This window comes from Cyrtonyx montezumae, unplaced genomic scaffold (assembly GCF_038088225.1).
Source record: "Cyrtonyx montezumae isolate F1298 unplaced genomic scaffold, pur_monq_1.0 scaffold_21, whole genome shotgun sequence".
Classification (NCBI taxonomy): Eukaryota; Metazoa; Chordata; class Aves; order Galliformes; family Odontophoridae; genus Cyrtonyx; species Cyrtonyx montezumae.
The window spans coordinates 4,395,227-4,421,239 of NW_027071948.1; the positions used below are offsets into that span (position 1 = coordinate 4,395,227).

The 26,013-nt window shown below is 43.6% G+C and overlaps 1 protein-coding gene across 5 annotated transcripts in view; it reads right to left on the minus strand.

Annotated features, from left to right (window-relative positions):
* The window catches only part of UBR4 (ubiquitin protein ligase E3 component n-recognin 4), a 66,844-nt gene that overhangs the window by 19,635 nt on the left and 21,196 nt on the right, over positions 1 to 26,013 (minus strand). The window contains exons 41-80 of one of the 5 annotated variants that reach the window (XM_065738123.1): positions 25,843 to 26,001; positions 25,136 to 25,288; positions 24,746 to 24,973; positions 23,762 to 23,919; positions 22,337 to 22,508; positions 21,977 to 22,178; positions 21,521 to 21,684; positions 21,214 to 21,430; positions 20,665 to 20,881; positions 19,305 to 19,337; positions 18,128 to 18,191; positions 17,565 to 17,699; positions 16,755 to 16,929; positions 16,434 to 16,571; positions 15,872 to 15,993; positions 15,082 to 15,193; positions 14,739 to 14,869; positions 14,395 to 14,572; positions 14,099 to 14,203; positions 13,537 to 13,692; positions 12,662 to 12,830; positions 12,416 to 12,512; positions 11,870 to 11,977; positions 11,314 to 11,430; positions 9,919 to 10,128; positions 9,396 to 9,545; positions 8,499 to 8,726; positions 8,307 to 8,385; positions 7,610 to 7,852; positions 6,566 to 6,734; positions 5,816 to 5,960; positions 5,156 to 5,241; positions 4,705 to 4,792; positions 4,383 to 4,576; positions 3,289 to 3,528; positions 2,054 to 2,192; positions 1,317 to 1,442; positions 1,012 to 1,140; positions 438 to 781; positions 130 to 220 (exon numbers count right to left, since the gene is read on the minus strand). In XM_065738123.1, the coding sequence (XP_065594195.1) occupies positions 130 to 220; positions 438 to 781; positions 1,012 to 1,140; positions 1,317 to 1,442; positions 2,054 to 2,192; positions 3,289 to 3,528; positions 4,383 to 4,576; positions 4,705 to 4,792; positions 5,156 to 5,241; positions 5,816 to 5,960; positions 6,566 to 6,734; positions 7,610 to 7,852; positions 8,307 to 8,385; positions 8,499 to 8,726; positions 9,396 to 9,545; positions 9,919 to 10,128; positions 11,314 to 11,430; positions 11,870 to 11,977; positions 12,416 to 12,512; positions 12,662 to 12,830; positions 13,537 to 13,692; positions 14,099 to 14,203; positions 14,395 to 14,572; positions 14,739 to 14,869; positions 15,082 to 15,193; positions 15,872 to 15,993; positions 16,434 to 16,571; positions 16,755 to 16,929; positions 17,565 to 17,699; positions 18,128 to 18,191; positions 19,305 to 19,337; positions 20,665 to 20,881; positions 21,214 to 21,430; positions 21,521 to 21,684; positions 21,977 to 22,178; positions 22,337 to 22,508; positions 23,762 to 23,919; positions 24,746 to 24,973; positions 25,136 to 25,288; positions 25,843 to 26,001 (6,171 nt within the window). The remainder of the gene's footprint in view (positions 1 to 129; positions 221 to 437; positions 782 to 1,011; positions 1,141 to 1,316; positions 1,443 to 2,053; positions 2,193 to 3,288; positions 3,529 to 4,382; positions 4,577 to 4,704; positions 4,793 to 5,155; positions 5,242 to 5,815; positions 5,961 to 6,565; positions 6,735 to 7,609; positions 7,853 to 8,306; positions 8,386 to 8,498; positions 8,727 to 9,395; positions 9,546 to 9,918; positions 10,129 to 11,313; positions 11,431 to 11,869; positions 11,978 to 12,415; positions 12,513 to 12,661; positions 12,831 to 13,536; positions 13,693 to 14,098; positions 14,204 to 14,394; positions 14,573 to 14,738; positions 14,870 to 15,081; positions 15,194 to 15,871; positions 15,994 to 16,433; positions 16,572 to 16,754; positions 16,930 to 17,564; positions 17,700 to 18,127; positions 18,192 to 19,304; positions 19,338 to 20,664; positions 20,882 to 21,213; positions 21,431 to 21,520; positions 21,685 to 21,976; positions 22,179 to 22,336; positions 22,509 to 23,761; positions 23,920 to 24,745; positions 24,974 to 25,135; positions 25,289 to 25,842; positions 26,002 to 26,013) is intronic. The other 4 variants (XM_065738120.1, XM_065738119.1, XM_065738122.1 and 1 more) reach the window with 4 other exon arrangements.

Here is a 26,013-nt window from a genome sequence, read left to right on the forward strand (position 1 = left end):
AATCCTATCAAGACACAAAAAGCTCTCTGTATTACAGGTTATGGTAACAGAGACAATGCACTGGCTGGAATACACCAGCAGTTGTAGAGGGTCAGAAAAAAAAAGAAAGAAAACACTGGAGTCTCTCACCAAGTCTGGATTTGCCCAGTGTCCCTTCAGAGCTGCAGAAACCTTTCCGATGATTAAATCATTCATCTGTTGTGTGGCTTCTGGATTGTCCCTAATAGCAGAAGGAAAAAGAAAACACACTATCATGCTGCGCTCCTGCTAAATACCAAAAGCTCTGGGGATTTCAGCTTAGCTGATGACAAACGTACAGCAAGTGGTTACGACGGTCTACAGTTTGCTGATGTAGGATCTCCCCCCCAATACAGAGCTACTCCTCCCCAGTTCTGCTTTTACTAGAAGAGGGCTATGAGCACGGAATCAAACCGTACCTGGTCAGAAGGCACATGAGCTGCCGGACCTCCTCCCTCATGGTGGCCGCGCCCCGCCGCAAGTTGTAGTCAAACAGTTCTCGGATAAGGCCCTGGGACACGAGGATATGTCTGATGGCAGAGTTGGTTGCCAAAGCCCGGAGCAACGTTATGCAGTGTTCAGTGACAGCTGAGGCACAGCCGTAACACTTTGTGGACGACGTGTGGCCACAGCCTAGAACAGACAAGGCACGGTACTGGCTGGCAGTGAACGTGGGTTGGACGGTGGTCCGTGAGGACTTGGTTGCTGCCTCTCTCTGCTGAAGGTCATACTCCAGGAGCTCTTTTCGAGAGGCAAATACTTTCTGGAAACACAGAAGAGGAGAAATGAAAATTGAGAAGCAGCACATAGTCGCTAAACCTATTTACAGATTATTTCCACTGTGTATTTTATGGAGATACATTGAGTTTCTCAAAACTTGAAATCCTACAGACTTGGGAAATTCATTAGAAACATCAGCCTAACTCCCAGTGATCTGCTCTGTTTTAAGGCTTGTTGTTCACTTTACACATAACAAATCAAAGTGCATCATACCTGGATGATTTTGGAAAGTTCATCAAATGAGTTCTTGCAGTCCCCACAGTACTCCTGGGCTAACTGCAGTATGTATCTATTCACACTAGCTGAGGTAGAACTGATCACTCCACTACTACCAGATTCATCCTGCAACAGAGGGGAAACAGAAGGAATCACACACAGAAGCTACACACAAAAAGTAACCACTGCAGAGCAGCATCTGAGGCAATCTGGTCTTCAGCTGTCCTTGTCAGTGCCAGTGTCCTGCATGCCTGCCTCCTGCGAGGGTTTTTCCTGTGCAAACTCCATTTGTCCCTTGTTACCTGGGGCTTTTCAGGAGCTGCCTCATTCACTTTGCACAGAAGGTTTTCCAGCTGAGGTCGGTGTCCCATGAGCTGGTGATACACTCTGTCAGCCTTGTCCAAGAGTGTGTTGATGTTTGTTACTGCCTAAGAATAAAAGAAGAAAGGAAACTCTTGGTTTATGTTAAGACAAGATTTTTAATCCTACTGAACTACACATCCAAGTATTTCCACATCTTTTGATGCTCTCTGGGTTACTTAAAAGTGTGAGCTTGCTTCTTCCAGAAGCATCCAGTGCCCAACACTGTAATCTGCACACTCAGACGTTGGGACGGGCCACACTGACGCTGTGCATACTGCAATGGGTTCCTCTTTCATTAGCAGGACTCCTGAGATGGGATGCTAACGTACATAGTGCAACCCAAATTAACCTGTCTTGCACAGCATGATGAAGAGATGCAGTCCCAGATAGCTAGTTTGTATGCAAAGCACCGAATAATGTCTTTGAAGAATGAACTACTTAGTGGATCAAGAGAGTAAATAAAGGACTGCATTCCATACTTCTCAAAATGCCAGAGACAAGAATGAGGATTTTGAGAGATCACCAGAATTAGAGAAAATGCATTAGTCAGTAAAAAGCACTGAAGAAGCACTGCTTTTCATGTTACTCCCAAGACAGATGGGCCTCTGATGTCTCTATGCTGTTGACTTGGCCAAGACATACAACATTTCATTAATGAATCCTCTATTAGTCCAACCTTCTTTCGATCCTCTTCATTCTCTATGGGATCCACTGCACAGCAAGGCTTGGCATACAACATGAAGTCAAAGCGAGCGTATTTACAGAACCCACAGGCATTGCAAAGGAAGGGATCCTTCTCATCGTAATTAATGGACCTGAAAGACAAGTCAGAAAGGTCAGAGAATACATCTGAGCTTATTGAGGTGCCTGGGGGAATAAAGCAAGCTCTGAATGCACTCATAATCAAGCAAAGGAGAAGGATGGCCCCCAAAACATCTGACCTACCTTAAGGAAGCAGTTATGAACAAAGCACGTGTGGTATGTGACAATCAAAACCTAGGCACCAAAAAATCCATGTACATTCTGGCCAGTAAGTAGAAACAGGCATGAATTTGTGCCCAACAATCCCACTTCAACAACAGTAATTCCCTGCAGAAGATCAGACGAGGGCACTGTGCCCTTTATGAGGACACAGATTAAAAGAAACAGTTTTGTAAGGTCTAGGCTCTGAACAGCTTTTACTGTCTACACAGCTGCAGTGGGACTAGCTGCAGCACACTTATTATCCCCTGTTGCAGACTAGAGTAGCATTACATGAACTGATTTATAGCTCCCAGACTTCATTACATGATATGGAAACCCTTCAACAGACCGATAATCAACTGATCTGTGCAAAGAATCTGCTAAACACCTTGAATCCCTAGCAGATTTGAGAAGAATATGGGACAACACAATGGGAGAAGAGACACCAGATGAGGCAACTAAACTCACAAAAGAGGAGGATTTGTGATTCTGTAGTGAAAGCCTGAATAGCACACAGTAAATTAAGCCCTGAGCCCTGCTCTGAATGAGGAGAACACAACAAAAGCTCTGAACAGACAAATGAGCACTGTCCATCCTGCACACCACACTGGGGATCATGGAAGGGGGAAACCCTCCCACAACTGAACTCCAGCTCCTGCTTTAACCAAGCAGGCCAAGAATGACCTCCTTTGGGGAATGTGCTGTTTTAAACTTCTGAGGGCTTGGTTCAAAACTTGAGCATTCTTCCAGCACTGTCGTATCGGGTTTCCTTTGTTCGCCTGCATTAATGCTAAATCCCTCTGTAAGCCTGTTTTATACTTCTCACTAATTTGATTGCGTGCTCGTATTAACCAGAGTGGTGCATTTCAATAGTGGGGTGTTCTGCTGAACACATCCAACGTGGGCAGCAGCACGAGGGCTCCGTGGGGAGGAACTGGCACGACCTACCTGCACTTGTGGCACTGATACACGTTCTCACCACAGTTCCCACACACCCCCGGGTTGGCAGGGACGGACGCGCTGCACCGAGGGCACTGCAGGGTCTCCGTGGAAGCCTGGTAGTTCTCATAGAAATCTGCAAATTCAATCATCAGGTTGGAAGCCACGATGGGAAGAGGCAGGTCGATCTTCACCTCTGTCTGGCCTGGGGTCAGCTGGACCTTTTTGGCTTTGTGCCATCGAGCTGGCCTGGGAGAGAAAGGAAAGCACGTCGTTTTCCAACGGGGAACTACCCTCCTGCCCACGCACAAAGAGAAGCCAAGCACAACTGCCTCGGCTCCAAATCTACTTTATATGGGATGAATGGAGAGCAGTTCTAGGATTCGCTTCCTTAGCTTCTGTATTGACATGATATGTAGCCAGAAATACATTTTAAGCCTTTATCCTCTTCATAGAGAGAGACTGTTTAGGATTAGAGAGCTGTTGATGCCTCATGGAAAAAACTTTAATTCTACAGACATTTTCTAGGGATTTTCACCTCCGTTTTTTTTTATTAGTAAAGACATTTGCATGAAAACAGGATATTTATTTCTAAAGATCTCATCTACTCCCACTGCTTATTCTCAACCTGAAGTCAGAATCCTCTCTTTGTGACATCATAATCCTCTCCACAGCAGCCACTTGTGATGTCACAGAAGATTAAGACTTCAAATAAGCAATAAACAGCAGGCACAGATTAATCCCTAAGCCAAAGAGATCTGATTCTGGTGAGAAGATCTCAAGAAGTGAGAAGGGAAAGCATATAAGCAGAACTGGCTCCAGACTGAGCAACGTACTGAAAAAGCCTTTTTTTCCTGAGTAGAGCAGCAGTTGAGAGCTATGCCATCCAGCTTCTGATTTTAATTCTACTGTATGGCTTCGAATGAGTAATGTGAACACTTTCAACACTTCTGGATGAACTGCAAAGTCCCAATTCCTTCCCAAGTCAAAACTCCCCGGATTTTTGTTCTTGGTATTAATATTGGTTTCCAAACACAACACGGATTCAACCCATCCACCTCCCCAGAAATCGTGAGGTCAACAAAACACATGGATGAACATACTTGTTTTTCAGCTCCACTATGGCCTGCACCGTCCTGTTGTTGTAATAGAGGTTGATGGTTCGGACCATTTTGGTGCGCTTCAGGTCCCCTATCTTCACTGTCACTTTGCTGATGGTATGGCTGCCAATCAGCTTCACCACTTGCTGGGTGGTAGTATACCGGGTGTCCACTTTAATGGAGGAAAGCTTAATATACTGAGAAGACAAAAATAAAGAGATACTGCCAATATGATCACAGCTCCCAGAAATACAGAAACACGGCTGCTGTAAATGGTGGGATCCCTGTAACTAATTGGAAAGGGCTTAAGAACAGCAGTACTTACACAGAAGGGCACCTCTGGATTGTTGCAGACAAGGCAAGGATCACTCTCTAGGTAATAGCCATCAAATTCTACCAGCCCAGACAGTGTGCTGGAACAAAAGCGAAGAAAATAAAACAATTAACCACCAAGGTATGACTAAGAACACAATTAACAGTTCTGCAAATCTGTATTCTCCAATTGTTCCTACTATTTTCTAACATGTACTGAAAAGGAAAGCAAAAATGCTAAAGCCAAACCACTGCCAACGAACACATTTTCTTTTATTTTTTTTTTCACATTGCAGAAAGGAGTTTGCTATTCTCTCAAGGCCAGCTGCAGCAAGCATGTAATCTCAGTAGGGGTCCTTTCTCCACCACCATTTCATTACAAGAATTATGTATTCCTCTGTGGATCACAGCTCCTCTGCTCAAAAGCTCCTTCAGCGAATGGATCAAAGACACAAGTAACTCACTTGTAAATGTTGGAGTTAGGGTGGTTGGTAAGAATGTGGTTTTGAGTCCGGAGGATCTCCACAGCCTTCTGGGAGTACTCCTTCAACTGAAATACAATTAGGAAATATTGTCTGCTCAGCAATTTTCTTTTAATGCTATGAAGGTTTCTCATCACATGGCACGCTCAGTCCCCCAGATGATGCATGCATTATACCCATAGGTATTTCTGTGGTTAAGTCATTACCCAAGAATGTAACAGATCCTAAAATTAGACCTTTACCACAACAACAGTGCTGTTTGTCACAGCCAGACTGAAAATGCTTGCCAAGATTCATAGGGCATTTCCATCTCTGCATAAACACACATGCAATTATCAGTGAATCTGAACTATCTGTTCTCAGTCCATGGCCCCTTAAGAAATTCCACCACTTCCTTTGTTGAGAAGTCACGGTTTCAACTCTAAGAGCTGAAATATCAAATCTATAACTTGGAGCTAGCATTAGGGCTAGCAGTACTTTACCCACAGACTTCCTGAGGAACAGTTTTCAATCCACAACACAACAGAAGAAAAATCCCCTCTCCAATTGTAAGGAATCCAGCTGTACCATAAATGAACACTAAGAAAACTCATCGCAGCTGGACCTGAGATGCTGCTCTTCCTTTTCTGAATGCCACTGTACCTTCTTCTCAGTCTGCTGTGTTTTCAGAGAGAAGTATCCCAGGAGATCTACAAACTGGGCAGCTTTTCTTCCATAGGCTGGGAGTTCTGGCCAAATTGACCACATGAGATCCAACAGTAATTCTTGCTGAGACTTGTTAGAGTTCCTGTTGGATAGATTACAGATCAATTAGGCTTGTAAAGATAGCTGTACTGATGACAGTTATACTGACACAATAGCTATACAGAGGAAGGAAAACACATTCTATGATTCAAAAAAGGTTATAACTATTTATTATCTTGCTATACATGAGAGTTCACAGAGTCAAATGTCAACTCTTCTCATCACCAGCAGTTTTCCATCACTCTTTGAAATGGAAATGCTCTCTTAGTAACAACAGACTCCTGAAGGAGCTCAGCACCCTGAAGTCTGCCATCTTTTTATCTCCATCAGCTTGTGTCTGCCTCAGGAATTTACTCCCCCACGAACATCTGCTCCTGTGGATATCAGAAGCCAGATTCTAAAGGCAGAAATCAGATGTTTCTTGCAGATGGTAACTCAAGTTGATCAGTAACATGTAAGTCACAACTTATACCTCACCCCCACAACTGCAGAATAACACGAGCAACACAAGATGATGCCATCATTGCAAGCCTCAGCAGCTTTTAGGGAAGAAGTTCCAACACTATATATTCAACAAAGGCAGAGCTTTTTCATCTTTCCAGGACTGATTGAGAAGAGCCGACTCAGAGAGGCTCCCTCCCAGCTCACCTGTAGATGTGGAGTGCAAGGCAGTGTGCCTGCCACCTGACAGAGGACGAGTTGGATTCCAGCAAGAAGCAACGTAGGAACTGAATTAGGGTTTCTTTATCAGCAAACTTGTTCAGCTGGTTCACCAAAGCTGTACACAGCTGGTCTTCCTGACTGCCTGAACTCTCACCTAGGGGACACCAGGCAGCACAGGAGAGAAAGAGTTAATAAAGCAGATGATTTGAGTACTTCACAGGCAGTTTCTTCCTTTATAGATCATAAAGAGAGAAGATGTGGATAAATGACAGTGGTTTCCAAAAATACAATTTAACACTCCTGACTACTACAGAAGAAAACTGCAGTACTTGCCAGTAAGGACATGAGAAATGTGCTATGTATCCAGACAAAAAGAAAAGGAATAATAGGGCAGTGAATAGAGTCACAAAGAATCGTTTGTCAGAGAAAGCCAAAATAGTTCCCTGAAGAAACGCCAAGAGAGAATTTATGCCCATGACTTTTATAGGAAAGCTTAATTACTTTCCCAAGACTTTGGACATCCATTAAGAAGCAGCCCTGGCTCCAACATAGCTTACAAGTCAGACAGAGGAAACAAGTCCAAACATAACCATTGAGAAGCAGAGCTAACTGGGTGTGCATCAACAGCACTTGCTTTAATTTCCATGAGCATTTCAACCTCCTACATCCCAACTTAGGCAGAAGCTACTCAGTCACTGGTATAAGCAACTTCTATTAGACAACTTAAAGCCCACTCAACTTAATAAATGCAGTGGGTTTGGGACATGTGCAGCACCCAGTTTCAGCTCCAACTCTTACAGCATACATTCCATCTTTGAACCTATTGTTATATACAGTAAAACCACTCTTCCCTCCTAGATGTTGCTGAAGTTTTCAAGCACCTATGCCAAGATTCATGCCCCCCTTTGCAACAGTGGCATTTATCACAACTAGAAGCAAGCAGTGCTCTCTAAATAGAGGTACATAAAGCTGAGGTGCAGATTTCAACCCTAAAAGAACTACAGAATAGGGCTGAGAGGTGCAGCTCACCCTCTCGCTCCTTTTCCTTTTCTTCCTTCTTGCTTTTTTTTGTGGAGGATTTGCTCTGTGTGGCTGGCTGCCCAGAGCCCGACGCTGAGGGAGCAGAGGTGGAAGAAGTGCTTGATGATCCAGAGGATGAAGCCACAGACAGCACTTTGCTGCCACACAGAGCACAAGACAGCAGCTGCAGGAGAACTGGTGACACTCCTTCATCTACCAAGAAGCTGACTTGCAGGAGGAAATACAGAACCGCTGTGGAGAAGGGAAGAAAATTAATGCCTAAATTAAAACTAAATGCACCCACCCCAAATAAAAAACCAACAAAAACTGCCTTCTAAGGTGACAAGGACCACCCCACAAGCTGGCAGAACCCTACGCTATGGAAGTAGAACATCTGGGTACACCAAGGTAAAGTGTCACATCCTAACTTACACCCTGAAACAACAAAAGTGCAAACAATACAGATCTCCTCATTCATGTTCTGTTAAGTTATCCAGTACAGCACACTGTGCTCTTCAGCTTGGGAACAGCTGCAATTAGAGAGCACTGTGAGATTTAGTAGTGGAAACAGTTCAGTCCTAACTCAAACTCTCAGCTGTGTCCCCCTTTTTGTCTGCTGAGCTCCCCGGTCTGAGAAGTCTTCATTCACAACAAGACATGCAATGCAAACCCTTTGCTCTCCTGAGCACTCTCAGAAAGAACTCACAGTCGTCCTTAATGCAGAATTTCTGCCAGTTCACTGTTCGCTGCGTCGCAATCTCTGCACAAGCCTTTAAATGCTCCATCTAAAAGGCACAATGCGACAGGACTGAATACCACATCAGTACTTCCAAGACTGACATCTTAACACAAGTGCAACACAGACTGTTTCCAAGTACAGGTGCACACTTTTCCTTACCAAGCTGATCAATGTATCATACTGCAGGGCAGAGCCTGAACTTGCTGTGACCACACTGGCACGAAGGAAAATGCCTTGCTCTTCCAGGAGCTTTTTGATTCCTCGAACGTGGGAGTCTAGAGTGTGGAGGTCTCGGAGCTGACGGTATTTATCCTTGGATCCACAGATAAAGAGCAAAAGCTTGCGGACTTGGCGGCGCACGAACGGAGTCTGCTGGATCATCAGGTACTAGACAAAGAAAAGCCTATAACATCAGCTCTGTGAACTCACCAGCAGGCAACCTGTACCAACAGAGATATGACTCGCTCTCTTACAAAAAAGACAAGATACTGGAGATGCATTAACAGAAAGTCACCTGTAAAAGCAAGCTAACAGGTAGAAGACATGCTGCTCAGCAGTACTGCAGCATCCTGAGCAGAGTGATTGGGAAACTGCTTCTGAAAACCATTCCGTAACCTCAGATAAAAAGCTAGTCAAGCTTAATTAAGCAATCCCTCTCACAAACTTGTGCAAATGTAAGATAACTTGTTGCCTTATGTAGGGAGGTACTCAAGCAGATGAAGGAACTGAAAATGTATACCCCCAAAATGTCACTATTTTAAGGACTTAGTTAAGTACCAACAGCAAAGTGTGATGATACACTGTACCATCAGTAAGGTTTTATATTAATTTTCTGGAGGTTACAGAGTTCAAAAGCCACCTTGTTTTTCTTCATACGCTTTCTTATCATCTGTTATGCAACAGGAATAACACAAAGCCAAGAGTTAATCTTTCAAGAGGGCGACAAAAAATTCAGACATGGATCAGATTGGCCCTACAGAAGTCCTCATCTCTCCCAAGTAAGGTAACAGTAGTGGGACTTTCTGGTTGAAACCTGTAGGTGTATCACTTTCTCACCTCAGATAAGAAGTAGAACCAGGAGTGATCAAAGACAGGAGGTGGGATGCGGGAGTTTGTGTCTGCAATCTTCTTGATCTGATAGGGCAGCCGCAGCACCATCTCTGTCAGAAGCTGAGTGTAGGCCTCAAAAACATCTGCAGCATGACCCTGGAAGCAAGAGCCATGGGTCAGAACCGGTGTATAACCCCTGACAAGCTACAGGGTGCATCTGTTTAATAACAGAGTTCTTCTGCACTTCAGAAACCTAAAGAAACACTTCAAACTGATAAACAAAAACAAGCTGGCAAACCTGTAGGAGGAGCTGACCTAACAGGCAACAAGAAGGATGCAGAAAGCTACTCTGTAGCCCTAAGGCATTTTAATATACAAGCTTTCAACTTAGGGCACATGATTCTATGTAACTAGTCTTTTTTCACTGCACCTGTACACATATATCAAAGGTCTCCACTGGAATAAAGGTGGCTGAACAAGTCGGGGATACAGTGTGGAAATCCCCACCAACTGCTAGGGCAGGACTCACCTTCACATACTGGCGGAGAAAGAAAGGGCTCATGTCAGGTGGAGAAGAAGTAGTGTGAGGTTTCAGGAGCTGGCTGGTGGCAACAGGCTCCTCGTCGTTCTGCTGGCTTTTCCAGTACTCCAGCAAAGACTTCAGCACATGTAGACAGTAGTCAACAGCACCAGAGCTCAGCAGTGCAGCAGCAGTGGCACTGGAGATGAGGGAGGAAGACTGAAACGAAGAGGAGAAGGATTACCAGAGCACCTGAGAACCTCCATGTCAGGAGAGCAGGGGAAGCTGTGACAATCAGACAGCTTGTACTGACACTGTAGATAAAACAGGAGGGTTGTGGTGTTATATGTGTGTGTGTTTGTTGCTTTTTTTTTTAAAGAAACTTTACAGGCAGCTTTTAAGTTTGGGGTTTGTTTGAGGTTGGGTTTGTTTTTTTGTTGTTATTTTGTTTATGAAAAGCAACTCATATATTTACAGAGACTCTTTTGAACAAGCGCTTAGTAAAGGAAAACAAATAAAATCTCTTCTTAAGTCTAATCTCCCCTCGACACATGTGCCAGAGGCCACTGTGCTATGGATTAGACGACTAGGGCTTTTTTTTCCTCTCTCTCTCCCCTTTATTTTTAATTTTTTTTCTTTAAGTTGGGATTTCTATTTGTTTATCTGGGATTTGGCCAGCTGGGGGTGAATTCTGGTAGAGAAAGAGTCCCTGTTGCAGATGCTGCTCAGAGGCTCTGCTCCACCCAGGTATTGCTCCACCTGCATTCTGCAAGACGATGAGCTTTGATTTCTGTGGGAAGCTCAAGTGAATAACAAAGGCTGGAGAAAAAGCTACTGTAAATAAAACTATTAAAGCAGCCCTGTAAATCCAAACAAACCCCACAGCTCATAAGCTCATTAAAATTTGATGCAGTTCAGACTAAATTTTTTAACCTCTATGCTTTTTTATTAATCTCCTTCCCACCACACATACTGCTTTTTATGCCTTATTACTGTACCTTTTAGCAACAAATATCTAAGGAATCCTCTTAGCGACTTTTACGTTGACACAGCAGCATATTGCTTTCCAATAATCACATTACAAATCCTTTTTAACCCCTTCAGTGCTGGTAAGATGCAACGAAAAATCTGCTAGAGCGTTTTAAATAACGTTAATAATCTTCTGCCCTTAGCTCAGCCAGAAACTCTGCATAAAACAAATTATTCCAGTCATCTTCTCATGTTGGTTTCCTGTGTTCTGAGCTTCAGTAAAGATCCTTTTTTGTAAGAGTCAAATAACACTGTTTTTGCAAAGTTCTTTAAATTGTTTTCCAGTTTTACATCAGCTAAGTGAAGTAGCCCCTTTTACGGATAAAAGCTCCCCAACCACATTCCACCCCTGAAAAAGCACCCTGAAGAACATACCTCACAAATGGAAGACTTTGATCCTGACTTAGTTCTGGACATGAACACACTAAGCAGCCTCATTACCACCAGGTGTACTTCATTCACAGGAGAGCGTTCATTTTTCTTAGACACATCCTGCAAAGAGAGAGCTTCCTCACTTAGAGCACAATCTCCTTACACCTACATTTCAGTGCTCTGACCCTCACAAAGTGTTTCTAATCTAAGCTCAAGCAAGAACACCAGAAAAAGCAGTCTGAATTCCTCAGTGTAAGAGCAGTGGCTTGGGTGTCCAGAGAATAGTTACACAGGTGGAAACATATGCATGTCAATTATATATCATGGATTAATTATGTCTGTTTTAATTGCTGAACTCAAGGCAAAAAGTCATCATGCTCACTTACTGATGCTGGAACTAGGTAACAGTGAGTTATTTCACACATTATGTGAGATTAACAGCCTGAACATATCCATACAGCAATCTGTTACCATGACTCCCATGCACCCAGTTCTTCCATGGGAAGAAAACCCGTCTAGAAGGAGCAAATCGTGACTGTGTCCTTATACTACAGCTTGCCTTTTTCTCCATGCACAATTCTGCAATCAGCTGGGACAGAAGGTTATCTAAAGCTCCCTTGTCTTTCTCATCATCCCCATCCAGGTCTGTTGTGAGCATCAGAATAACCTGGAAATAGGAGTCAGGGAAAGAACACAAGATAGACTGTAAGTTTTCGAAATAGATACAGACCATCATTCACAAAACCTTGCAAGTTGTACCTTGATTAATTCATGCTTTTTTCCCAAACTCTGCCTGTACCATGACACCTTCACAGGAATATTCAGTATAAATATGAAAGACCATCATAAGGGTTCAAGGACTTTAGCCTGACTTTAGCCCTTAGGGTAATCAGTCAACAGCCATACAACACTGAGAAAGGGTGCACGTCTAGCTCTTTGGGTAAGGAATACTGTGCAACAGACTGAACACTTTAGAGACGGACTCATACATGGTGACTGGGCAAGAAAGAGAAAAGGTTAAAAGCATGTGCAAATGAAAACCTGACATCAGTAGCAGCGATTAACTATTTCATTAAGGCTTAAATTCTGAGCCCTCCTCAGTTACCTGCATGTAAGGGATGGCCCGGACACCCCCAACATTCCTCAGCTGAGATAAATTCTGCAGCAGCCTCTCCAGCAACATCAGTCGGACCATGTGCAGCCTGACAAGTCAGAAAGCAGGAAACAAATGTGAAGCACCTTCACTGAAAGAAATACTAGCCCAGCACAAATACTAACATGGAACTCCACTATAAACCATGACTCTGCAGAGCAGAAGTGTGACTTTTGAAAGGAAAACAAAACCCCTTGCCTGTTGCTGGTGTGGACATCTCCCTCTGTCTCTCCCTCTCCTTCTGAGCCATCTCCCTCTTGCTGGCCTGTGGTAGTGCTGATTGCACCTGTGCTGGAGCTGATGCTGCCTGGTCCAGCAGGATGGCCCTCGGCTGTAGTGTCCCCATAAGCACTGCTACGGCCGGACACTGAAAAAAACAAAGAAAAAAAACAAAGAAAGAGGAAGAATGTCAGCACACCTGCACATGTATCTTGCCTTCCTCGTAGCAACCAATGCACGACCCTATGGAATTACAGTTGTAAGCAGACAGTGTCCACTGTTACTTTCAAAAACTTAAAAAAGCAGCACTTCCACAGATGCAGCACAACAACCTCAGCAGTGCTTTGTTCACCAGCCTCATCTTGGTGGCACAAAATACACTGGTTCCACAACAGCAAGTTTAAAATGAGTTAGAAGAAGGGAGTACAGAACAGGCAGCAGGAATGCAATTGGTCATAGAAGTCTGTCTGCAGCCTTTAAATAAATCCTTCATTTATTTTTCCAATCACTTTTATCAGGGTATCAATCCCAAACGAAGAGGAAGAAATTATCTCTATCCCACTTAAACCTACTCTGTATTCCAGGGAATTCTTATGTTCTTGCTCTAGGCTACTGCACTGTGCACTTCAATAAAGGTCAGCAAAAACTAATATTCCACACTTCTAGAGAATTACAAAAGTGAGAAGTGCTCAGTCTGTAGGGCACTTCCATAGTAACCACAAAATGATGCATGGCATCATCTATCTAGGACAGATTTCTTCTCTTCCAGGGATTACCCATCCCACTCACACCTCCTATGACCTCTTACAGTAGAAAGCAAACGTACAGACACCGTTCCAGCAAGAGATACTCACCACTGTGCTCACCAGCCACCGAGTCCACAGCACTGCCACCACTCTCAGAGCCCACACTTCCACCATGGTCAGCAGGTGAAGTCCGAAGGGTTGAGCCGTCCGTTGCAGCCGTGCTGCCTTCATCATCAGATGCTGGAGCTAAAAGAATAAAGAGAGCTGTTACAAGTAAAAACACTGTCTTAATATAACTGCAAAAGAAGTACATACTCTAAAAGAAAAGGCACAAAGATTTGTCTTTTGTGTTAATTTTCAGCTACAAAAGGAATGTGGACTGTCCATCAGTGCATTTAAGACTGCTAAAAACAGTGCAGGGAAGATTCCCCAAGAATGAAACTGTATTATCAAATGGTCAACTACATCAGTAACTTGAAGGGCAACGTCTATCTGCTTTACATGCAAAGAAAATACTGTATATGATTTACTTCGTTTGCTTTATTTTAAGAAGAGGAAATCACTTCCTCAGAAGCCCATCAAAATGCCATTTGCAAACAGTTTTAAAGTCATTATTTAGCTTAAAATAAAAAAACAATTAAAAACTTGATTCCTCGCAGTGAACAGTTACCTGATGCTGTTGTATCCGAGAGTGTTCCAGCATCAAGAGAAGAAGAGCTGGGTGCTTGGCCAGACAGTCCTAAGCTCTGCAGTCCAAGTGCACTACTGCTGCTACCTGCAAGAGGAAAACAAATGCTGAGTACCTTTCTACATACAAACTATGTTAACTCTGGCTTCTATGTGTATTTCATTTTTCTACTACTTTTCATTTTTCTACTACTTTGATGGTGGTTTCTGCTCTGCCTCTTACTCAGTGTCCTCATATTCTGTTTCCCTTTTTGAGTAATAGCAATGCTGACAACTCACCTTGCTGATCCTGTTGCAGGCTCAGGGCAATAGCCAATTCTACCATGGTTTCATCATCTGCATCTGGAGGGATATCCAGCATTGGAGGGAATCCCTCTGCTCCAGCCAGAAGAGCCTCCAGGGGAGAAGGGTTCCCATTGTTCACATTTTCAGAAGTCTCCAGAACCATTGATTCAGACTACGGAGAAGAAACAGAGTGAGAGCTTTTGCCAAACCACCATCAGCTGATGGAACACTAAATACCAATTCATCATGCACTAAACTAAACCCAAGCACTTAAAAATTCCAAAGAGAATTTTTAAGCACTATGACTATGTCTTAGCATAGAAGCACTATGGACTTACCACCATCTCAAAGTCACCATGATCAACTTCACTCTGCTCCTGGCTTTCCTGGCGGATATGCTCACCATTTGCTATTCCAGAGCTCTGCAGCTTGTCTTCTGCATCATCATCGTCATCATCATCTTTATCTCCTGTGTTACAAAGGATTATTAACTCACAAATTAATTCTCAAAAGTTTTTAGTTAGGAAGGAAGAAGGGAAATTAGAAAAACTACTTTTGTCCCATTTAAAAGACTTCTTTTTTTTTATGTGTGTGTGCCTTTTCTGACAAATAAAGTAGGTCATGCTCACTTAAAGGAAAAGAAAGATGAACTTAAAGCAAAGATGAACGGATTTTGCATACCCATAGGAGTATTGCTGCGAGGGGAGGATGGCAAGGTCACATGTCTCCTCTTGTTCCTTGGTCTCAGCACTCTGATCAAAGCTTGCTTGCAAGAAAAGCTCACTGCAGGATCCTAAAGGGTTAACAGTTAACCATGAAACTTCTTAAGCTTTACGTGCTTACAGTACGTGGAGAGATGGGAAATATGCTTATGTCTCCTTGTTGGTCATGAATCACATAGGGCTTCTGTCACTGCCTAACTTCTAAACTTCCTGTCTTCCCCACCAGCCATAAAGCAACTCTTACTATTACACAGTACACGACAAACTTTTATATTAAAACACAACGAGAGACATTTCTCTTGATTCACTTCTGGCTCTACATTTTTGGCTGCGTGTCACTATTTTGTCCAGCCTCATCTCACAGTTGTTATACCTGTACTTAACTCTCTTTGTGTTACTCACATTATAGGCTGATAGAATCACAGAATCACTGAGGTTAGAAAAGACCTAGAAGGTCACCCAGTCCAATCATCCACCCATCACCAATAGTTCTCACTAAACCATGTCCCTCAGCACAACATCTCAATGCTCTTTGAACACCTCCAGGGTCGGTGACTCCAACACCTCCCGGGGCAGCCCATTTCAGCACCTGATCACTCTTTCAGAGAGGTGTTTCCTAATGTCCAATCTGAATCACCCCACTGCAACTTGAGGTCATTCCCTCTATTCCTATCACTAGCTACACAAGAGCAGAGGCCAACTCCCAGCTCACTACAACAGTACAATAGAGAGCAAAGTAGACTACATACCGGGCAAAGTAGCATCTGCATGTAGATCTTGGATGCTGTATGGATACAATCTAGTTCACACGTGCAGTATCCATGGATAATATCCACCAAAGCATTGACTGTAGCCTCAACGTGAGTCAGACCTAAGGAGGAATAAGAGCAGGCCTGAAATCAACTACCTTTCCTCTTCAGCACAGAACAAGACACTGCAGGAAGCACTATTATTTGTAGACTTTAAGGCACAATGATTGTGTCAACAAAAATCCTGAAGTTTCAATCCAAAATGAGCTTACACACCATCCCTGTACTGTATATGGAGTACTGCACATGCTATACACCACTGAACATCCTAACAGCAGCATAACCAACTACAAAGAAATCAATCATCAGTCCCTTTTTACTTGAGGATACATGGATTTATAACAAAAGTGTTAGAACACAATTTATAGACATACCTCAGAAAGCATGCGTGGTGTCATTAGAAGCTTAAGGCTAGTTTGGAATAAATCATTTTCTCTGTTTACAAGCTTAAAATAGACTAAAATACACAAGCTTGTCAATAGCAAATGAACAGTTAGCACACCTGGCAAGCAGGCAGGAGCAAGGAAGGCATTTTTGGGTTTCGATGCATGTAGCTTCCAGAAGTGGTTTACCAGCTGGGTAATAAATGTGCAGCCCTCCCCTTCCGTGTGTTTCTGGGCCTCCTGCCCTTCTTCACTCTCTGTGCAGATGGAAGAACAGCTGTCAGACTTGTGCAGGGAAAAGTATTAACAAGCAGGGAAACATCAAGTTCATTTGAAAAAGGCCTATCACATTGCAAATATGGCCCCATCACACTGAACCAGATACCACAAAACATTCTGTTACCCTAAGAGACAGTTAAAGAAAATCCAGACTTCTCTACCTGTTTCCAACTGTGACAGCTTTGACTCCGTATAATGGACCAGATTGTTGGGTCTCATAATAGCAATGGATCGAGCAGTGATGACCAACCTCTGAAACACTTCAGGATCAAGGTCCTTTCCTTCTTTGGTTGAGGAACTCAAATACTGAACGGCCTTACTTAGCAATGCTTGATCCTGGAAAGTGAAAGATAACACTGGCAAAGAGAAACAATGCACAGAATAGCAACAGAGCCAAAATACAACTGTAGGACAGCTCACAGGAAAATCTGCTTTAACTTCCTTGGCCAGTGTCATCTAGAAATGACAACTAATATTGTAAAGCCAACTGGTAACCTTAACAAAAAAAATATATCTGACTGGAGAAGCCATTCTTTCTTTCCCTTGTGCTTAAACAAGGACAGGAAGACCACGAAGTGGTTAGCAAAGGCTATCTGCAGGTTTCTATGCATTTACTCCAGTTATGTTTGCAGGTACCCTAACCACTACTTACCCTAGTACTTTCCTATCACCCTAAGCCAGATGCACAGTGAAATGGAAATCTTGAGCTACACAGTTTACAAACAAACCTGTGTTTCAAGATCCTGATTTCTTTTGATTAGCAGATACTATTCCCCATGAAATCTTCAAAGAGGATTTTAGCTAGCAAAGCTCTGAGGAAACACTATACCAGCACAGCATACAGTGAGATCTAAAGACTAAAATTAGTCTCTAGCTCTACAGTGTAAGGAAGAGGTGCTTCTAGGGCTGACTGCACCTCTACCGTAAGCTAGCAAGTGATAGAAGATCCTGAAATCCTTGCACCACGTTACCTTATGGTTATGGTATGCTGAGCGACTGGTGTGCAAGCTGGCCAAGAGGCTCTTGGTTTGCTGCTGGACACTGGAAGGAGCAGGCATGGACAGGAGCATGGTAGCCAGTTCCTGAGCAGCTGCCTTATTCTTCTCCTGTTTCCAAGAAGAGATAAAAAACATGCTTCAGTACACTAACCATTATGCATGAGTCCGATTTCTCTGCAAGTTCCTACCTCCCTGCAACACAGTTTTGATATTCCCTTAATGTATTATTTGACATTTAAAGAACATTTCACATGCCTAAACAAGAAAAGTCCTTTTCAGATTTATGGGCTTCTACCCCGCTGTTTTTGCAAACGAGGTCACTCTACAGCACAAAAATCCCACTAGCAATAAATGCAAATGCCAATTGTCACTCTAAACTAGTTTCAAATGCTTTTCGCTAAGTCAACTTTCAGATCAGTGCTGTGAGCAAAACGGATGCGGCTCTCTCCGTATCAGGCCCCCGGGGCTGCAGGAGGTGCTGCTGATCTCACCCCTCCTCCCCCATCTCAGAAGAATGTATTCAGAAAGTTACTTGCCTTCTCGTTGACTGGTCCTACAGCAAAGCAGCTTTCCAGTGCTTCTAAAGAACTCACTACTAGCCTGGAGGGAGAAAGGAAAGCAGGCTTGAGTACAGCAACCCTTCTCTCTCCTTAGCACTTTGCTTTATGCGGTCTACAGTCATGAGTAGCTCAGAGACAGCTAACGAATGCCAAGTACAAAATCAAAGCATGATAAAACCTGCCACAGGCACCATGCATATCATTTCATTGTGTTACAGACCAGAGTTAAACCTGGCTCACGCTCACAGACAAACTTAGGACTGCTTTAATAATCCACAGCTGAAAGACAGGGGCTTTTCTCTACCAAAGAGGATAAAACATTTCCTTACGCAGCCTGCAGCAGGGATAACTTGGATTGTCTTGACAGTACCAATTCACCATGGCCCACAGACGTACATATGACTGCAGATCAAGGGTTGGTATGACACATGGGAAAAAGCGTAACCGACTTTTCTAAGGGAGCAAGATTCTACTCGCTTGCTATTTTCACACAGGTTGCTCTTTTCAATTTGGAGTTTCAGCACAAAATACTCTGGAGGAAAATTAACTCTGAGCACTGGGTATGACCCGCCTGAGAGCTGCTGGAGTTTTGACAGCGATAAGGCAGGCTGGTAAAATACTTGCCCCAAGGAAAACCTTATTTACACCTTGCAGCAAAGTGCTGACCCTCCCCCTGCAGCACCCCTTCATGCCTTGAAGTAGAACTAGCTGAAGTGCCACCTGGCACACCAGAAGGAGCAGTGCAAGAGTGCAGGAAAAGGGAGGGATGAGTTAAGGGGAGAAATAACAGCACTGGATTGGATACAAGGTAGAAGGAACAACAATTCTGTGGTCTGGAGGTGATAGGTAACGTTGATTTCCCACACCCGCAGCCATAAAGCCAACAGGGGAAGAGAAGTGGGAGAAAAAAGCACAAGGAGGGACAAAGCAGAAAGGAGTCTGTCCAACAAGCAACAGTCAAGCTGTGTACAGCAAAAATCCACAAACCGCCTCATCTTTACATTTTGCTAAAATCATCTGCCATGCAATGACCAGAATGTAAAGAAGCAAATGTCACTTGGAAAACAGAAAATCAACAGTCAACAAAAGCCACATCATGTGTTCTGTCTCTGACACACACTCACTCGTGCAGAGAAAAGGATGGCATACTAACCGGTCCAGGGTGGTTAGGGACTCAGTTTCAGAACTTTGGGGGAGCAAAGAAAAAGGAAAAAAAAAATAATAATAATGTGTAAAGCTCACAGAAAAACTCCCTACAACACATTCTAAGCAAAAGGCAAATTAAATGGGGAAATCAGGAAGCTGGGAGAGCGATATAAACAGTCAATCTAAGCATGACTCTTTCTGTTTGGGCAGCAGACACTTGCCTAACAGCACAGCAGATAAAGGAGATCCAGGCCACCTAGCACAGAGAAGCCAAGCACACTGCTTAAAGCACAACTGAAGGTTAAAACAGGCACTGAAGTTCTGATAGAAAGGCTGCCTTAGCTGTCCCTGCCCAAGAGGCCCTTTGTAACATAACCGTGCTTCACTCTGTAACTTGTATGTAAAAAGTCATTTCTTTTGGTTCCAAGTTTTTAGGATCTAATCCCACTGCTTTTGGAAATCAGAAAGCATGTCTGTGCAAAGAGAGACATCTGGTGGAGATGTCACAGCAGAGGGGGGGATGAATACACGCAAGGAAAAAAAAAATCCCAAGATAAAACATGAGAGGACAGCAATCAGTGCCCAAACAGGTTGTTCAGAGGGATGCTACTGGTACTTCAAGTCCTGAACCTTTACAGGAGAATGTCAGTAAGAAAATAAGCCATGTCTTACTCTAAGTCAAGCAGCGTATACCTCAGAAAATCAAATTTTCAGCAGTATTATCTCTCCTCTGACCTCTTTCCCTCCTGTCCTTGCTAGCTTGCCAGGCTTTCTGCAGCCCTGATGGCACAGACAATATGAGCTCAAAGAAAATGGGATGGACATTGAAAAAGTTCTATTTCTTCTGCCTAATATATCCTCAGATCAGCCCTGCGAGTCTCAGCAGGAGTAGTGGAGGGGGAACCTTCTCCCTTAAAGTAGTTAGGCCTGCAATATATGGGTTCTTAAGATAGGTTGTTGGGAAGCACTCTAAGCAAGGACACACAGAAATTACACCTCTGAACTCAACTTCAGAGAGGCCTAAATTTTGTGAGCTCCAGAGAATGACAGAGGACTATCTTGAAATGAGAAAATGCACCAAAGAAAGCAGAAATCTACTTTAGCCCTTCAAGACTCCTACAGCAAATGAATTCAGCAACACGAAGCGTGCACACAGAACTCTCCCTCTAACTCACCAGATAAATCAGGAGAGCACAACACTCTCCTTAGAACCATCAACTTTTCAGTTGTTATTTTGTCTGGCAGTGAGAACACTGCACTAATTCCCTAAGTATTCCATGTTTTGAAAAGCACACAAACGTGCCTAGGAGTCCTCTAGAGCAACTATCCATTTTCAAGGAGAAATACAAGAAAGACTGCAAAGATACCTCTCCAGGACAGTCCCACTGGCAGCAGCAGGGGTAGCTGACTCTGTGTCTCCAGTACCATTCCCTTGATTCAGGTTTGGGGGACAAACACTGCTCACGGAAGCAGATGGGAAATCCTCAGGGGGCTCGTCAGGCCATCCAAACTGCTCTTTGGTTTTGCCATAAATTTTTATGGAATCCAACATCGTGACTCCAGCAGGATCCACAGAAGCCCCAACTGCAGTAAGGAGAGAAGCTTGTTTAATGACTAACAAAAATAAGCTGCATGAATGTGTGCCCACACTAACAGTTTCATCTCCTTTTCAAGCTTACTTCCCTTCTCTATTACCTCCACCCACAATTCTTCCAGTTGGGCTACTGCACATTTATCCATCGGGCCCCTAAAGAAACATTTACTGTGTGCAGGACCTGCCCCTCAAACTGTTTCTTTGGACAGGTCAAATGAACAGCTTGTGGAAACTCTCCTTACTGTCAGCTGAAGTAAAATAGCTTCCACATACTGAAACAAACCCAACAGGCAAGCAAGGCAAGCAATTAACAGGGACTTACTGAAGAAGGTTAGTTTTTTGTCTGCTTGCAAGGCTTCCTCACGAGTGAAAGGGAAGTCAAACCACCGAGCCCTGGTCAGATTCAGCTGCATAGTACGGCCAAATATCTCCAGGTATGAGGGTGCTCTCTCTATTGCTTGTGTGCCAATCTGGATCCGCATGCCTGTCATCACCATTGTGCTGTTATTGTTTGTAACTTCAACGGTGAAACCTCCAGGCTGCAGAAGACAAATCACAAAGAAGTACCATCACTCTGGACAAGAACATCACTTGGAAGCCCACTGGAATGACCAAAGTGCCCCATTTACCTTTGTGTTGGCCACATACATTCCAGTGGAATTGAGACGGTGCTTTATCTGCTGAGCATTGTAGACCTGCAGCAGATCATTGCCTCCAAACTCCACATCTGTGAGTTGCTGGTTGTGTTCAAAGAAGTCAATAGGAAAGTTCACTTGGCTGGATGTGCGAGTTGCTAAAAGAGAGAAGACAGATGTTTTTTGACATGAAATAGTCTCAAGAGGCAAAGATATGGTTAAACAACCTGCAAGAAAAGCTCTCCTCCTTTGGAAACATCCATGCTAGCCTGATAGCTATGTACTGTTACACAGATCTATGGAAAGACTTCAGCCAGAACAGTACTTGGAGCACTTAAGCCCCGAGGTCAACTGGTAAATGTCAGAAGTGAACGTCTTAAGTATGTATATAATGTTGATCAATCTTCATGGCTGTATTTGCCACCTGTATGAGATACAGAAGTCCCTTACTGATAGCAGCTGCCTTGCGCTTGCGAACAGGCTTCATGATGCTGATGACACTGCTAGGCTGCAGCGAGGGCTGCAGCCAGTAGGAGGTATTCTCCACATTGGCCATGTAGATCCTCAGGCTGCCATCTTCACACAGGAGGATCATAGTAGTTCTCTGCTGCTCATTGCAGGCTGTGTGGCGGATGGCCACCATGTCCTGAATCTGTGAATGCAGACAAGAGAAGTCAAGGAAACGATCTGGCAACTGCTGCTTGAAGAAACAAACACTCTGGATTAAAAAGGCTGCCAAAACTAGAGATGGTGTTATTGGAACAAGAGAATACATTTGAAGGGCCAAAAATATAGAAAACCACCACAGACCTTTGCTTTGGCTGGCAAGGTTTTAATCTCCTGGATAAGAAAGGTGTCTGGTTTCACCATCACCACCAGAGGGACACCTGTGGTTTGCTGAACACAGCACACCAAGCCAGGGTGGTTCATGACTTCAGACCACTGACACAGTGCTGGAGAAGTCTTACTCCCACCATTTGAACTGCAAGAGATGAAGGACAGAATGACACTGATTTAAGAAGCAACAAGTGGAAACACACACACAAAAAAATTACAAGCATTAGATAGGTTAAAGCTTCCTCCACTTCAGGAATTCAAATCACTGAACAGCCAGGAACACGTAAGCCCAGTTTATAGATGAGAGACCTGAAACAAAGTTCTGGATGCTCACCCTGTGAGACCTAATGTAGGGTACCTATATTTTGCAGGGGGTTGGACTTAATGCGAGGTCCCTTCTAATCCCTGCAATTCTGTGATTCTTTAACTTAAGTAAACAGAAGGCACAAGCATCCCAACACAAAGCCCTGGTCTGTATTATGAGAACTCAAGGAAACACACTTACCTAGTAAAATTGTATTCCTGAAGCCTAGATAGTAATTTTAAAATGTTTTTCAGCTATCTTATTCAAGCAGACACTCCTGTCACCTGGCTACTATTAGGGGTAGCAACATATTGCTATGTTCTAGCACAGGAAGCTGGCATTTAAGTTAAAATTCACATGGACACAGTTCCATGTTTCAGCACACTCAGTGGCACTAAGCAAGGGCGAATGCAGGAGAATCTGTGTGACTTTGTCCACTGGTTGAAAAAAAACAACAACAAAATAACCCTGAAAAACACTAAGCCAAACTTAACTGAGGACAGAGAGCTCTTGGAACGTGACCCTTCCACAGGGCCTACTCAAGATAGTGGCTTTGTGTCAAGCTAGCAATGAGCCTGTGGCTGAAATGCCCAGCTCGAGTTGTCAGAGCGGATGACAGGACAGCTTTTTTCTTGCCATATTCACAGCATAAGAGATTGGTTTCCCTCGAGGGAGCCTGAAAATAAGCCTTAATATGCACAATGCACAAGGTCCACTGCAGTACTGGTGCCGAAAGGAAACAAAGGCTTCCTGCTCTGCAGCCTCTGCGAGGGTGGGTAATCCCATCAGTTCCAGCTGCTGCACCACAAGCAGCTCCACATCGTGCAGTAAGGCTGCTCTGAAGCCACCTTTCTGCTGTGAAATCCTAGTGGGAAGAGATGCATACGCACTCCACTGCTGAAACAGTCAGCTCTGGTTTCAATTCAGCCTGATGTTAGGCCAGAAGTAACATTAAAAGTAATGAAAAAGCATCAGACAAAAAGAGGAACTTCACTACAGGCTTTGGCTATTTGGGACTGTGCTGTTAATTAGTAATATTTATTACTAATAAATAGACAGAAAAACTTCAAGGGAGCCTTGCACCTGAGTCTCACCTCTTTATGTTAATTGGAAACAGCCGCTGCACTTCCAGGCTGGCTCGGCTGATGGTGGCTGCAAAGGATTTGCCTTGACAATAACTGAAGAACAACATCTGTAGGACATGGGAGTAATACACTGACACACCACCTCCTGCTACCTGGCCGTTACTGTCCTGTGGGATCAGAGAGAAATAAGGACATTTAAGATAAACGTGCATCCTCCGAAACACTCTCAAGCAGTCAGGCTTTTAAGTTTCTCTTTCCACCAGTGAGAGAAAATAAGTCCAAAATGACAATTTTCTAAGCTAAATTCCCCGATGGACTCATCCAGCAGATACTTCAAAGAGCTGTGAATGGGATACTGAGATTGCATGCTGTAGGTAGTGCCCTCAGCTACAGCAGCTGTGTGCCTGAATGTTGTATGACAGTCTCACATGGAGCACTCCCCACATTCCCAGCTCATAAAAGAGCTGTTCTGCAGGTCACCTTCTCATCTATTTCCCTGTTTCAAAAATGCAGGCTCAGGGAAAAGCACTGAGTAAGACGTGCATGGATTTTAAATCACCTGCATGCATAGCACACCCCAAGAATACAGAGCTATGGACCACAAACAAAAGCTCATTCCACCTCAGCAGCTCCAGCTAAGGTCAATGACTTCATGTGATCTTGCTACCACACCTCTGGAGTGCCTCTCTCTGTGCACAGCACTGCTCTCAAGACATCTCCCTGCTGAGAAATCCTGCTGGGCACAACTTCAGAGTGAGCCATGGAAAAACACGCTACATTTTCTAGATGAAAGGATCAAGGGGTTTCATTTTTACCCCCACTCCCTTTCACTGCAAGGATATTTCTATCCTCAGAGGAATGGCAAGCTCATTGATCTGGATAAGGGAGCTTTAAAAAAAAGGGAAGGAAAGGAAACTTCTGCCTTCAATTGTAAGACTGAAAAAATAGAGAAGTCACTGTGCCTACACTACAAGAAAGAGAAGTCATCCGTACCTTTAGGTCCTCGTGATTGACTTCAAGCACATTGGTGACATAGAATGGACCATGCTGGGCACTGCTTGCCTCCTCCATGAGCTGTGTGTAGATGTACCCAGCAGAAGACATGATCACTATTATGTTCTTTCCCTCCTCATTGAAGAGGAAAGTGACATCCCTGATTTTGGAACTTGGTAGCAGGAAATAGAATGTTGGGCTCAAGGCATCCACAGAGAGATCATAAATCTGTGGGGAGAATTCAGGAAAGAGTTAGTAGTAGCACAAACTTGTATTTCCATTTTACTTCTAACTAAGAATATAATTCCTCTGCATGCAACTCTGCAGAGATCCAGGCTTCTAAGTCTGAAAGACAATGACCACAAACCAATAGCTTATGAGCAAACATACCTTCACAAAGTCTGCAGTCACAATAGCAAGCTCCGTTTGGGATCCTGGCAGCCACACGGCTTTAATGATGAAATTTCCAGTGGCCAGTTGGGGATGAAGTACCAAATGGTCAGAAACTGATCCAGAGCTGCTGAATGTTAACACGTGGCAGTCCTGGAGTAATGAATATAAATGAATACATAACAGAACACCTGTATATATTTCAAGCCAAGAACAGAGTTACAAGCTGGCATTGATCTCACCTTCAATGATGATTCATGCAGTAAGAATCTAAAATTCCTGCAGTTTAAGAAATATATACTCTGTTCCAGCTGTTTCTTAGCTAAATTCCAGATTTGTGGCTTCTGCACTGTGAAAGCTGAACGTGAATTTGGAAGAATACCAGAAAGTGAGTCCTTGTTACAATACACCAGCTGTTACGGACTGGTTCTAACACACTTCAGGTTTCACATGGATTTATCTTGCTCCTGGCTTCAAGTAAATCTGGCCTAAAAACATCATTATTTTGAGACACTGTCCCATTTATTACATCACTCATATAGGTATTGCCTCTTTTACTTCATGTATCTAGTAAGCAAATGATTCATAAGCTAAAATTAGTGACAGACTTTTGGAGCTGGCTCTGAGCTAGTTCTTCAAAAGAAAATTATGGATGGTTTTGAGATGAGGTTTCCAACTGCCTAGAAAAGAGTTACTCAGGCACTCACTTTCAGTCCACACACAGCTAAGTAGTCCTCCTTGCAGGGATTTCCAGTTAGGCTCAGTACAGTAAAGGGAACAGGTGCAGATGCAAGGCGTGTGAGGGTCAGTTTTCTTTTGCTGGAGTCTGCTTGTTTCAGCAACGCCGAGAGCTGAAGGACTGTAATCTGCAAGAAATG